This window comes from Perca fluviatilis, chromosome 16, assembly GCF_010015445.1.
Source record: "Perca fluviatilis chromosome 16, GENO_Pfluv_1.0, whole genome shotgun sequence".
NCBI classification, from domain to species: domain Eukaryota; kingdom Metazoa; phylum Chordata; class Actinopteri; order Perciformes; family Percidae; genus Perca; species Perca fluviatilis.
The window spans coordinates 14,567,749-14,579,979 of record NC_053127.1 but is presented as its reverse complement, the minus strand read 5'-3'; the positions used below and the strand labels follow the sequence as shown (position 1 = coordinate 14,579,979).

The window sequence follows — 12,231 nt, the reverse complement described above, 5'->3', positions numbered from 1 at the left end:
TTATACAGTCAGGTAAAGGACACTGATGGGTACTATTATAAGTTATCATCTACATTAAACTCTGTCTACTTCTGTCCTGCTATTACCTTTTTTAGACCGTGAAATTCTAGATTTTCTCCAAAGTTTCTGTCTACTTCCATTGAAGCTCTGAGTTGTTGGTAGAGGCTTTCACTTCGCCTGTTTTCTGTGGATTAAAATGACCGTTGAAGTGCCCCCCAAAAAGGCACCAAATCCCCAACTGCTCTTTTGGAGCTACTCAGACATCAAATGTTAAAAACTTTCCATGGCACCCTCTAGGAATGTCACTGTGAATTGTTTGCTTTTGTTTAAAAATATACTGACAAACATTATTTATGCCCAGTGGCACATAAATTAAGTTTAAGAACTAGATCCTAGATCAGGTCATACAGCTCTCTTGAGATGGATCTCAAACTAACATTTGCCTGATTTGCAAAATAGTTTTCCAGTACAGCCAAGAAAATCCTTTACTTACTTACAAGGGACGGAAGTGGTTATTCCCTTCTCGGTTTGGTTTGTTCAAAGCCCTGAGCTGTTTTTACTCCTTTGGTATCTCCACATCAGCAGAGTGGCTTTTCTGCATGTGTGGATAGTGCAGAAATTCTGCTGCGTTTAGTGCCAGGTGTACACACCAAAAACTAGGTTGCTCCATTTTCATCCTTTGCTGTCGAAACTACACTGGAAAAAAAACCCTATCAAGATAACATTTTAATAGCAGTATCAGGGCATTGTATCATTTACCTCTAAGGGGAAGTAAGAAAAAAATAAAAAGTAAACTTGGCCATTGAAACACATAACTTATTATTGTTGTCATAGAGAAGGTTGACTCTTTGTGTTATCTTAAGATTGCATGATATGTCCAGAGTATCTTATCCGAGGCCATTTGCAATCGGAATACCTCTCATGGTGCTAAACTCCTTTGATAGGTTCATACATGACATTTAGATAAAAGTGATACATTTGATTCATTTACCCAAGAGCCCTGAGCGATGCTCTTTAAAGCAGTGTCAGCAGGTCAGCCTTTGAAAAAGAGCTGATACCAATTATCTAAAGTTGGGGTTGTTAAATTATGAGTCAAAACCCAAGATGGAATGTGGATCTGTTTTTTTTAGGGCCCCTGCATGATAAAAGAGGTTATATTCTTTCATGAACTCTGATCCCACATGTATACTATGAATTTGTTATTTGGGTTGCCCCCCCCTCCCCCCCTTTCCTCTTAAAGATCTATGGTACATACTTTTTTCAGCTGCTCTTGTTTGGCTGGGGATCTCTCTGCCTGCCACAGTAGGAGGCACAGTATGTTGGTTAGGCCAGATATGTTTCTGTGGATCTGAATAACCGATTCCACAGTCGGTCCTCGATGGAAGGCAGAAAATAACCGAACGGTTACAATGACCCGATTGCTTATGCCTCATCCATATCACGTTTATCTCTCGTCTCTGCAGGGGAAAGCAATCACTGCTCTTGTCTACTCGAATGTGGTGTACCAGTAGCAGACTTGTCTTTTACAGCAGCTTATGGAGTTGTGTATGCCCTTAGTCAGCAACTGTTCCTAAGAACACGATAATTACAACACACACACACACACACACACACACACACACACACACACACGGCTCATTCTTGGAAACTCCACACATGCCTTGTTGCAGTGTTCTGCAGAGCCTTTTGGAGCACTTGAGACAAGCCCAAGTTATTTCTTATAACAAGTTTTGAGTCAAGTTTCAACTGCTATACTAGCAAGTCAGTCAAATGTAAAATTTTGTTACAGCAAGCCTCAAGTAATGTCTCAGGTCTTGTCTCAAATTACTTGAGAGTTGATTTGAGACTTGCTGGTACAAAGCTTGGCATTGACTCCAAATCAAATCCTCAAGTTTCGTAATGGCAGGTTTCAAGTCGTCTCATCTTATTTGAGACAAGTTTTATCTTTATGATGTGACATTACAAGGTCTTCAGGTCTCAAGTGAAGTATTTAGGAAATCAAGTATCAGAGCAGCAAAGTCAAACACAATATAGCTCCTCAGTTCTGATCTGTAGTCGTGACTTAAGTCTGACTACAGATCATGTTTTAAGTCCACGGCTTTGGTGTTATGTAAAGGTTTTAGCTGCCTAAAATTCCTCTGAATAGCTAATATGGGGTGAATAAACAGGAGGAATTCATGTGTGGTAAATCCACTGATTAAGAAGTGAGTGCTGAGAACAGCTTTTTGTATGCAAGGTGTGTAACAAAGACCCTCTCTGTGTTCCCATCTCTGTCTGTCTCTTCTCTCCATCTAACTCCCTCACTCTCCCCAGGAAACAAAAGTTGGTTCCCTTGGTCACTGCTTGCTCTGAGATTTTCCATAAAAATCTACCCAACCTCAGCCATGGCTCCAAGGCAGCAGCTTTCCTTTCCCTCTCCCTCATCCCTCCCTAAACAAGCCCTTTTCTCTGCTGCACCCATGAGCTGCCCTGCATACAGAGTAGGCAGTGTTGAGTCAATGCTTCCCTCCTGACCCCTGAGAGTTTTGGAAAACTGTCAAGAAAGCTTTCTGTCTGAGGAGTGAGGGGAGGAGAAGAAGAAAGAGACAGTAAAGGCCCTGACACACCAACCCAATAATCGGCCGTCGGACAGTCTGGCGAGGTCAGTGACTCGAGTCTGTTCGGTGTGTTCCGTGCCGTCGTCCGTCGGAGGGGCCGTCGGCCTACATTTTGGCCGATTTGACATGTTGAATTGGAGGACGGGCGGACGGACTCAATGACCAATCTGATTGGTGGAGTTCTAGCCCTTGACTAGCGTATCAGTGCACTTATGAAAGCGCGATGAACGCCTTTCAAAGTCTGACAAATCTTTTAAACTGACCTTTTGTTGATCAAAAAAACAGACAGATTCAGTAACTGTATGGCCTATTTCTCGCTTAAAATGTTTTCAGAAACACGTTTCAATGGAAGTATTTTCGTAAAATACGAGATTGTATTCTGAACGAGCCGCCATTAATGGTCGGCTTTGAAAATTGAAAAAGCCAGACCCACGTCACATGTTCGTCATTTCCGGTTTAAATTTTTTGGGGCGACAATATAGATTAGCGCCGACTACCGTTACGGAGACGTATTACGTCTCGCGCACGTGCAGAACGTACGCTCAAGTTGGCGTTGCTTCGGTGTGTTCCGAGGCACTTTTTTTGACCTCGGAGAGCCGACTGATCTGTCCGACTGCCTTTTCTGCCGACGGCCGGCCGTCGGGTTGGTGTGTCAGGGCCTTTAGAGAGAGAGGAGTACCAACACCTTAGTTTTCTGGAATGTATTTTCTAATTCTTTATCTAGTTAATCTATTTTTTAATAGTCTCCCTCATGTAGTACTAAACCATTCTCCTCTGTACAAATGCAGTGAGAAATTAGGCTGGTTAAACCATGCAGACCATGTTATCAAGAACATAGACTATTAAATAGTGTACAGCCATGATGGCGGCTCTGTGGAGGCTGTAATGCTTGTCATGTACCACATTGTAAAGTGGATAAATGTTGAGGTCCACTGTTTGTTTTGGATCCTTAATGTGAGTGTTAAAGTGTAGAAATTGGCCAGTGAGTAGTCCATCCAATAATTGTCGACATTTCTCAAATGCACACAAAAATTTCAACCTGCTAATGGTGCAGGGAATCACTCAAGTCATTATGACGCATTGTGTAGGAACCACAAATGTCATGCCAATCCAAGTAGATGTCAGGATATTTCACTGTATGAGTGGAAACTTTGACCTAACCGATAAAGAAAGTCATTAGGATCCGTAGTCTGGGGACATTGAATACCTGTACCAAGTTTCATGACAATCCATATAATAGTTCACTGAAATAAAAAATGGTCAACCTCATGGTGGCGCGAGTGGAGAAGTCAGGGGTTCACATACTGTAAGTTGGTAGGATTCATCCTCAGGGGACCATGTTGGTCCGTGCTAAATCCGAGATATTTACTGTGACAAAACGGAAGTTCCTAAACAAAAGCCACAAGAACAGGAGCGACAGGAACACCCAATATTTTGAAGATCTGACTTTCTTCACAAAATCAACCCACTTATTCATAGCAGCCAGCATTAATCCCCAAACCAATCAGGTTATTTAACTCACTGACAGCATTAACAGTCTGGTTCTTTGATATTGTAGTAAGCTGCCCTCAACACATATTAAGTATGTAAGTAAGTGTATGAATCTGATTTCCTGTGGCTTTTGCCTTTGTTTTTTGTCACACACCTGAGCCAACTAGTAGGTTGCAGTCAGAGATGGGTGGTTGGATAAAGTAAAGAGGTGGGGTTTTGAAAGTTTGGTGTTTTGTTTTTGTGTAAAATGTGTGTGTTCTGAGTACTTTTGAGGAAGTCACCACACATCCATCCATCCACTCAGAAGTCTAAACTCATTACACATTCTCTCTTTTTTTCTTAAGTATTTCCCTTCACGTGTCTCTATTTTCTTTAGTCTTGATTCACAAGCAGTAAATCAGTGTTCCCATTTTTCCTCAATATGCCATTCACTTACTCACACACACAAACAAAACAAGCATGGTTTTGAACTGCTCAAGGAAGCCCAAAGGCTATTTTAGTAACATGGGTTAAACAGTGAAGCTGAATGCCGGTTTACTGCTCAGCGGCGATCTTATGTGAGACAGATTCATGTTTCAGCAAGTCTGCTTTAAGTATTCTCAAAACGAATACCATAACCCCTTGACGATGGTGATACAGTAACTTCTCAAAACATTTCCCTTTTTGTGTTTCGGGTCTTGTTACAGCCTTGACTTCCTGCCAAGTTTATATGTTTGCATTAGAGCTGTCTCAGTGAATTTATTGGATAAACATCAGCAGCTCAAACAGGGAGAAAATAGATGCTGGCTCTGAAATTTCCTGCATAACGTTAAGCTAGAAGAGTGTTTTTAAAAGGCCTGTTTGTAGCCATTTCTTGTTTTGTTATGGGGACCCCACTCGTCTGTGCCTGCGGTTATTTTGGCCTGGAGATAAGAGCAGGGGAATAGCATTTAAGCTGGCATGCTCACATGATTTGCTTTCCCAAAATTATTTATTCATCATGACTTGGAAAGGCCAGCTATTCACCTAGCTCCTTACCCACCTCATTGTGCTGTCAGTGTTATTGACGACACCAGTGTATTGTGTCTGCATGCTAATTCACTAACCATGTTTTGTGAAATCCACTGTTTTGTTATTGTCCCTTTAGTGGATTCCGAACTTTTTAAAGTTGCTCTTGACAAGAGCATCATGCAAACTCCAAAATATCATTTGGCAATATTATTTTTTATTAATGTTACTGTGCATGCTAATTGTAAAGAATAATGATTAGTTGTATAATTTTGCTGTGGAATACCAGTAGCAACACTGATATTGGATTATAAATGTGGCCTTTCTAAATCCTAAATCTGTTTGTTTTGCTTTGTTACAGGAAAGATCCTGTTTAGGAGGAGCCATATAAGAGATGTGGCCATGAAAAGGCTAAGGCCCATCAACGAGTACTGCAGGGTGAGTATATTAATCAATCGTTGACTTTAACCTAGAAATCTGGGATGGTCATATTTTGTTGTAGGTCATGAAAGCTTTACTGACCAGTGGGCATTTCATTATCAGCACAACGTACTAAAATCAAGGTCGAAAGCACAGTGGTCAGGGGAAAAAAATAATAGTATCCAACACTTTGTGTCATCTTAGTCATGAATATATTTGTGAATATATGAGAAACGCCAGTCACAGTTTATTTCAGCACATTCAGGGTTACACTGAGCAAGCTGACTGTCTGATTTCAGTAGAGCTTTTCTATGGTTTAATACATGTCTTGGATTACAATTTCTGGGACTTTGAAATCACAAAATCACAAACCCTTACCTTCGTCTGTCAGATATTCCACTTCAAATCCCTGGTTATATTCATTAAAGTTAAGCTCATAGCCATACTGCAAGATTTGCATAACAACCAGATTTATAGGATTTAGAGCTGTCAATCAATTAAAATTGTGATTAATCACATCAGTATCCTAGTTAACTCACAATTAATCGCAAATTAATCACACATTTTTTTTATCTGTTCTAAATGTACTTTAAAATGGATATTTTTTCAAGTTTTTAATTCTCAAGTGGTATTTGAGACGTACTTCTCCATTGGTTACTCAATTCACATTGACAGTACTGTACATGGAAATAACTTTAGTCTTGTGGAGAGAACCACCTGGAAAAGCTTTGAAACTCAACATGCCATTCAAAACGTCCACAACGTTACTGCTGCAGCTTCCTGATTTCCCAAACTATGGAGCGAAATCCCAGAACATGCGTGCATTAATCGTGCATTTAAAAAATAGTCGAATGACGAATGCTGTGCTTGAGCTACGTTATTGGTTGCACAGCGTCGTTCGACTGATTGTGACTGTTTTCCAAAGATGGCACCTGCCTGTATACTGAACGGTACAGTCTTTATTAACTATCTTTTTAATAAACTTTACAACCTTCTCAATGCTTCGGTAGGGACCCTCATTATGCTACCGTGGAAGTGTGGTGCTATTTTGAGCCTTGGTAGTGGTTTAGAAATGGCGATTTCTTTTTGCTTTTGCGTGTCCCGATGATTAGCATTGTAAGCTAATTAGCGGTTTGCGCTAAAATTGGTCACATTCGATTAGCATGCATGAAAACATATACCAGAGAACGGTCGACTCGGTACCCATTTGTTATTAACCCCTAGGTTCATTATGTGCCGTATTTGTCCTTTAACCCATTCATTTTGACAGCCCTAAAAGGATTACATTGTCCCAAGAACTGCTGTATGAATAATGTCCTTACCCTTGCCTTGAAAATTGGAACTCTGTGGTGTGCGTGCCCTGTTAAACTCCCTGGGGCAAGCTTTTGTGACAGCAGGTGTCCACACTGCTGAGGTGTCCTAAAAGCTCCACAGGTGCTCTGTAGCTGACTCTGACCTCCCTACTAAAGGAGATGAACTAAAGGAGAATTTCTCCCAAGGGATCGATAGTGTATGGGCAAAAATCTGTTACTGTGTAGCAAAATGTGAATAAGATGTCCTTGTACCTTCCGAATGTACAGTAAACCCTCATGATCCCTCTGGACAATATATTTATAAATGTACATATGTATATGTTTATGCTGTTAGGTTGCTGTCAGGGATAGGGGAAAGACATGATGAACTCTACTTTTATAGAGTATAGAAGTGTATTGTAATGTGTTAGGGGTGTCTGTTTTACCATTTAAAATACTGCAGCTCTTTTCAACAGTTAAAACAGAGATCATGTAAAACATGTGCATTATCCAGCCCATAACATGCTTTTTACCAAAGAGATTAATCACTTGGCCTCATGAGAAACACAATGCAACTGTACATTCTCCTGCTCCACTGTAGCAGAACTACAGCCATAAAACTGCCAATAGCGTGCAACTAATTGCTACAATTTGACAGAAATGTAACCATAGCAACCTAAATGAATACACTAGGATTGATGTTCAGCTTCTTAGCAACAAGACAAAGTTTTGTGCCCTTGAAATAAAGTCAAAGCAATCGTTTAAAAATTTCCATTTTTTAAATTAGGTTGCCAACTGTTTGTCTGCAGTAACTAAGGAATGAGTCTGCTTTGCCATTACTTTTGTTTATGATCCGACATCTCCAAATGGATATCTTCGCCACAAAGTCACGTGATTGAGGTGTGAAACAGTTGCTCTAGTATTCAGGGAGGATGAGCTGTATGCCATGTTGTTGTGGTAACTATCAGCTAACAGCTTGTGGTGCTGAGCTTGCTCCAGTCAGCACATCCACAACCCATAGGTTGTGCTTTTGTTAGATTTTACAGGCTTGCCTTAGGGCCTCCAAACCATACACACCTCTTTCTGTTTGTCTGAGAGAGGAAATTTGAGGATGTTTTTACAAGTTGGTTCTGACTTAGCTCTTACTCATGCCTTCTTGTATTTTCAACTGTATTCTCATCTCCACAAAGAGCCTCATTAACTGTACAAATCAGTTGTACAGTGAATCATCCATTTTTGAATAGAAAATAACAATTCGCAAGACCTTAGAGTGAAGAGAAAAGTTGTATATATGATAAAAAATGTTAAGGACTGGAGGGGCTGGTGAAAATACAGCTCAACTCCACCAAGTGTCGTCTGGGGTTAAAGGAATGTACAGCTGGTGTAGGTAACATCTTTAAACACTTCTGTGCAAAATAAGAGTTTGGGGGAGGAATGGGCGAAGTTGCTGGTTCATGTCTATGGGTGTGGATGTTTATGGAAATAGCTGAGAAACCTTTACACCAGTGGTGTTGTCGTAGTCAAAGTTCTAATTGTGGAAATGTCTAAAAAAGTTATAAAGATTCTATTTGCATTGCATTTTGAAGATGGTTTGTTTAGTTTTGGAGTTGAATGAGCTTGATTTGACATCCACATTTTGTCTAAAGTATTTAGGGTTTAGGGCTGAGTGATGTTGATATCATGATTTTACTGAATAGTAAAAAATAATTTAAAAAAATAGATCAAGATGGATGAATCGGATTCTTGAAACTTGAGTCATGAATCCGTGGGTGAAACATTGTGACCAACAGTGTGCAGGATTTCTGATTATTTCTCAATTTTTGGACAGAAGCACTTGTCTTTTAATATTTTATGGTGTGCAAGAATGTTAAGGTAGTCTGTCCTCAAATATTACTTTCACAGAGTATGTGAGAGCATTATTTCAGGTGGTAAATTAATATAATCCTGTCACCCTGATTTTTAAATCCAGCACTGGGAAGTCCCAACTCGCCAGCCTTTGAGCCAAATGCTATCTCACACATCTAACCCACACTCTAATATTCAGCCCTATGATGGCATCATGGCAGGTCGGTTCTAGAGCTGGGCAATATATTGATATTATATCGATCGTGATATGAGACTAGATATCATCTTAGATTTTGGATATCGTAATATGGCATAAGTGTTGTCTTATCCTGGTTTTAAAGGCTGCATTACAGTAAAGTGATGTCATTTTCTCAACTTACCAGACTGTTGTAACTGTTCTATTATTTGCCTTTACCCACTTAGTTATTAGATCCACATTACTGATGATTATTTATCAAAAATCTCATTATGTAAATATTTTGTGAAAGCACAAATAGTCAACACTACAATATCGTTGCGGTATCGATATTGAGGTATTTGGTCCAAAATATCGTGATATTTGATTTTCTCCATATCGCCCAGCCCTAGTCGGTTCTCATAATGCATTGTTAGCAGTACATTCTGGGTATTCCAGTAACTTTTGAAACAAATCTGAACTTGACTGTAAGCACAGAAATGGCATTTTCATCCACTCCCACATGCACCCAGGATGACAAAGTGAAACTTCATGTTTTTCATAGGGAAGAGCAGAGTCAGCACTTCTGGTGTACAGCTGAGGCTTTAACCTGACTCATATGGAATTTCCCCAGTTGTAAAGTCTTATGTTTTTTATTCAAGTCAGGAAACGCTGTCGGAGAAAAGAAAGAAGGAAAAAAAAAAACATGGAATCAGGGATTGTTTGCATAAACCAAGAGTAAGACTGCTGAGCTAGGATTACTAGCAAGTTCAAAAAGGTTGATAAAATGCATCACGTCAAAAAATCTTTATAGTAATGAAGCAATTTCCACTCAACTTTCATTTGTCAGTTTTCAAAATATTTGAAAAAAAAGGAATGTGTTTTGTAAGTAAAAGAAACATTATGTTTGCTTAAATAATACCTCAAAATGTCCTTTTCTCTTTTTTTATGGGTTTAAATAAAAATGGAACACTGTAAACCTCCGTTGTTGGTGTGTGTCAAGATTGAGGATAATCATATGCTGTATTTGCCTGCATATGAAAACTGTACCTTTTTTTTTATGGAAGTGCATAAGTAGATTTTTCATTTCCATTACCCATCCATTTCCTTGAAGAAAACAGACATGCGCACACACCCACATGCAGGCACACACAATTACCTTAATGCTGCCTGCTGTAAAGAACACCCATAAAGTCCATTTGCTGTAATGTACCCTAAGCCTCCCTCCCATCTCCTCTCTGGGGAGAATTGTAATGAGTGGACAGGCCACAGGCTGACACGAGGAGAGGAATAAATCTAAGGAGAGTATAGCCTGTTCAGCGTGAACTCTGATTTTAGGCACAGTGTAGCGTTCTGGGCTGCAGGACTAGAGATTGGTGAGGGGGGGCTTGAGGTCACCAGTAAAAAACTTGTGTATTGGCTACATAGCTTCGGAGTCTCAACATATGGATTAAACTACTGTAAAAAAGGAGCTTTTGAGGTCATGTTGGTGCATAATAATCCAGTAATATTGTATGAACCATGAATCAACAAACGTTAGCACACTCTTTATGACTTTGCGGCTAATGGAAAACACTAGTTATGCTTTGTCCATGGCAGTAGTCCCACTCCTTTCCTTCAACACAAACTGTTGGCATGGACTTATGGTCCTAAAGTATGACAAGGCAAATGTGGCACATGGGACAAGGGCACCTTGGGTGGGTCTTTGGCTTTGTTAGCCCTGACGTTTATATTAGAGTGTATCAGAGAGTGTGAGAGGTAGACAGAGACTCTGCTCCCTTTTAAAGGACAGAACTGAAACACTTAGGAGTATTAAAATCTGAGGTATAGGCCGGCAGAGGAAGCTTGATGGATAGCATTGAGCTTTGCCTGCCAGCAAAAGGAGAAGTATAGGCATAGCTCCCTTAGCTGTAAGAGAAATAGTCATCATTGGTGGCAGTTATTCTGTTTTCTGGTTTAGGGCACTGAAGCTGTTGGGGTGATTATTTGTTTCACTGCTGCCCTTTAGTGGTTTCGTTGTAAGAGAGCGAAAGAGTAGGAGAAGCAGATAAAACACAGACTAAGGAGAGAACAAAAAAGAAAAGGCTATAAAACAGAGACTATGCAATAACATGAACAGACGTGTGCAAGAGAGAGATCACACCAATTAAGAGGAAACTGAATGTGGCTGTTTGTCCTTCATCTCTAGCCTTGTTGCCAGGGCCCATCTCTCTACTGCCAGTGATCCTCCACAGAGGCATACGATGAGAGAGGAAGGCAGGCGAGACAGATCAATGAACTGGAACCAGCTGGTGTAATTGAAAGACTGCAAAAAAACAACTGAAAATGACTAGTTTTACTTATTATTGGTGCACTTTTATTCTGAAATTGTTTATATAGGCCACACAAAACAAAAAAAGATTTAGGTCATCCAAATATGTCATATATCAAATATGGAGAGGATTGGATTAAATGCACAGTGCTGAAACAAGAATATTTGTTGAGGCAGAAATGGCCGAGGCCTATACTGAAGTTTTGCTTTTTGCTCTGTACTTTAAAAAAACAAACTTTTAATTTAATGCATCGCTGTTTTGAGATAAGAGCATGAAAGCAAAAATGTTTATTAAAAGGTTACATTAACTGTCAAAGAAACAAATAACATAATCTTCCTATGAAGAGAAGACCATTTTTAAATGTATAACATTTCTGTGAAAGTGAAAGAAGATTGTACAGAGGTACTTGTGGGGACAGGCCGGTATATTTGTTTGACAGACTTATGACAAATGAACGGTAGATAAAACAAGTTGCTCCATGTCTTTTGTACATTGTACCATGTGTCCCTCATCTAAAAATGCCCTTAAATACGGTTTGTAGTAATCGCTTGCTCTGTGACTTTATGGAGGCCAGACACCAAATTCACACTATATTTAACCTCTGGTTGATTTCTGGTTGGGGTACTGAAGAGTATGTGATTATCTAAGTCTCTTGCTATCTTTTGTGCCTGCAGGCCCTCATTCAGCTGCCAGTCTACATCTCCCAGTGCGAGGAGGTCAGAGTGTTTTTTGAGACCAGACCTGAAGACCTTAACCCACCCAAGGAGTAAGTCTCTTTCAGTAGTAATCTGTTTCTTTGTCCTCCTCTTTATCCAGCGCTCGGTTGCGCGTTTGTATTGTTTTTATGGCCATTTGAGACTTTTGTTCAACAATGTATCTTCTCCCAAGTGACGAATTAGAAGTAACCCTGGTTTGTTTGCAGTATTTTCGTTTGGGATACTCAATAAATCAAAAGTTTATCAAAAGTTTGTCAGAGACGTGTCTACGTCTGGCATCTGGCATCCATCTTCAGTAAGTACCACACATGGGCACACATAAACACACACATCTCCTCAACTATTGGAAACCCTCAGGCTCACATACAATGGAAAACACCCGTCGTTGTTTCCCTG

At 39.9% G+C, this 12,231-nt stretch overlaps 1 protein-coding gene across 5 annotated transcripts in view; it reads left to right on the top strand.

Annotated features, from left to right (window-relative positions):
* sh3pxd2b (SH3 and PX domains 2B) overlaps positions 1 to 12,231 on the top strand; it is a 43,203-nt gene that overhangs the window by 15,172 nt on the left and 15,800 nt on the right. For all 5 annotated transcript variants that reach the window (XM_039777307.1, XM_039777306.1, XM_039777308.1 and 2 more), the window contains exons 4-5: positions 5,437 to 5,513; positions 11,794 to 11,885. In XM_039777307.1, the coding sequence (XP_039633241.1) occupies positions 5,437 to 5,513; positions 11,794 to 11,885 (169 nt within the window). The remainder of the gene's footprint in view (positions 1 to 5,436; positions 5,514 to 11,793; positions 11,886 to 12,231) is intronic.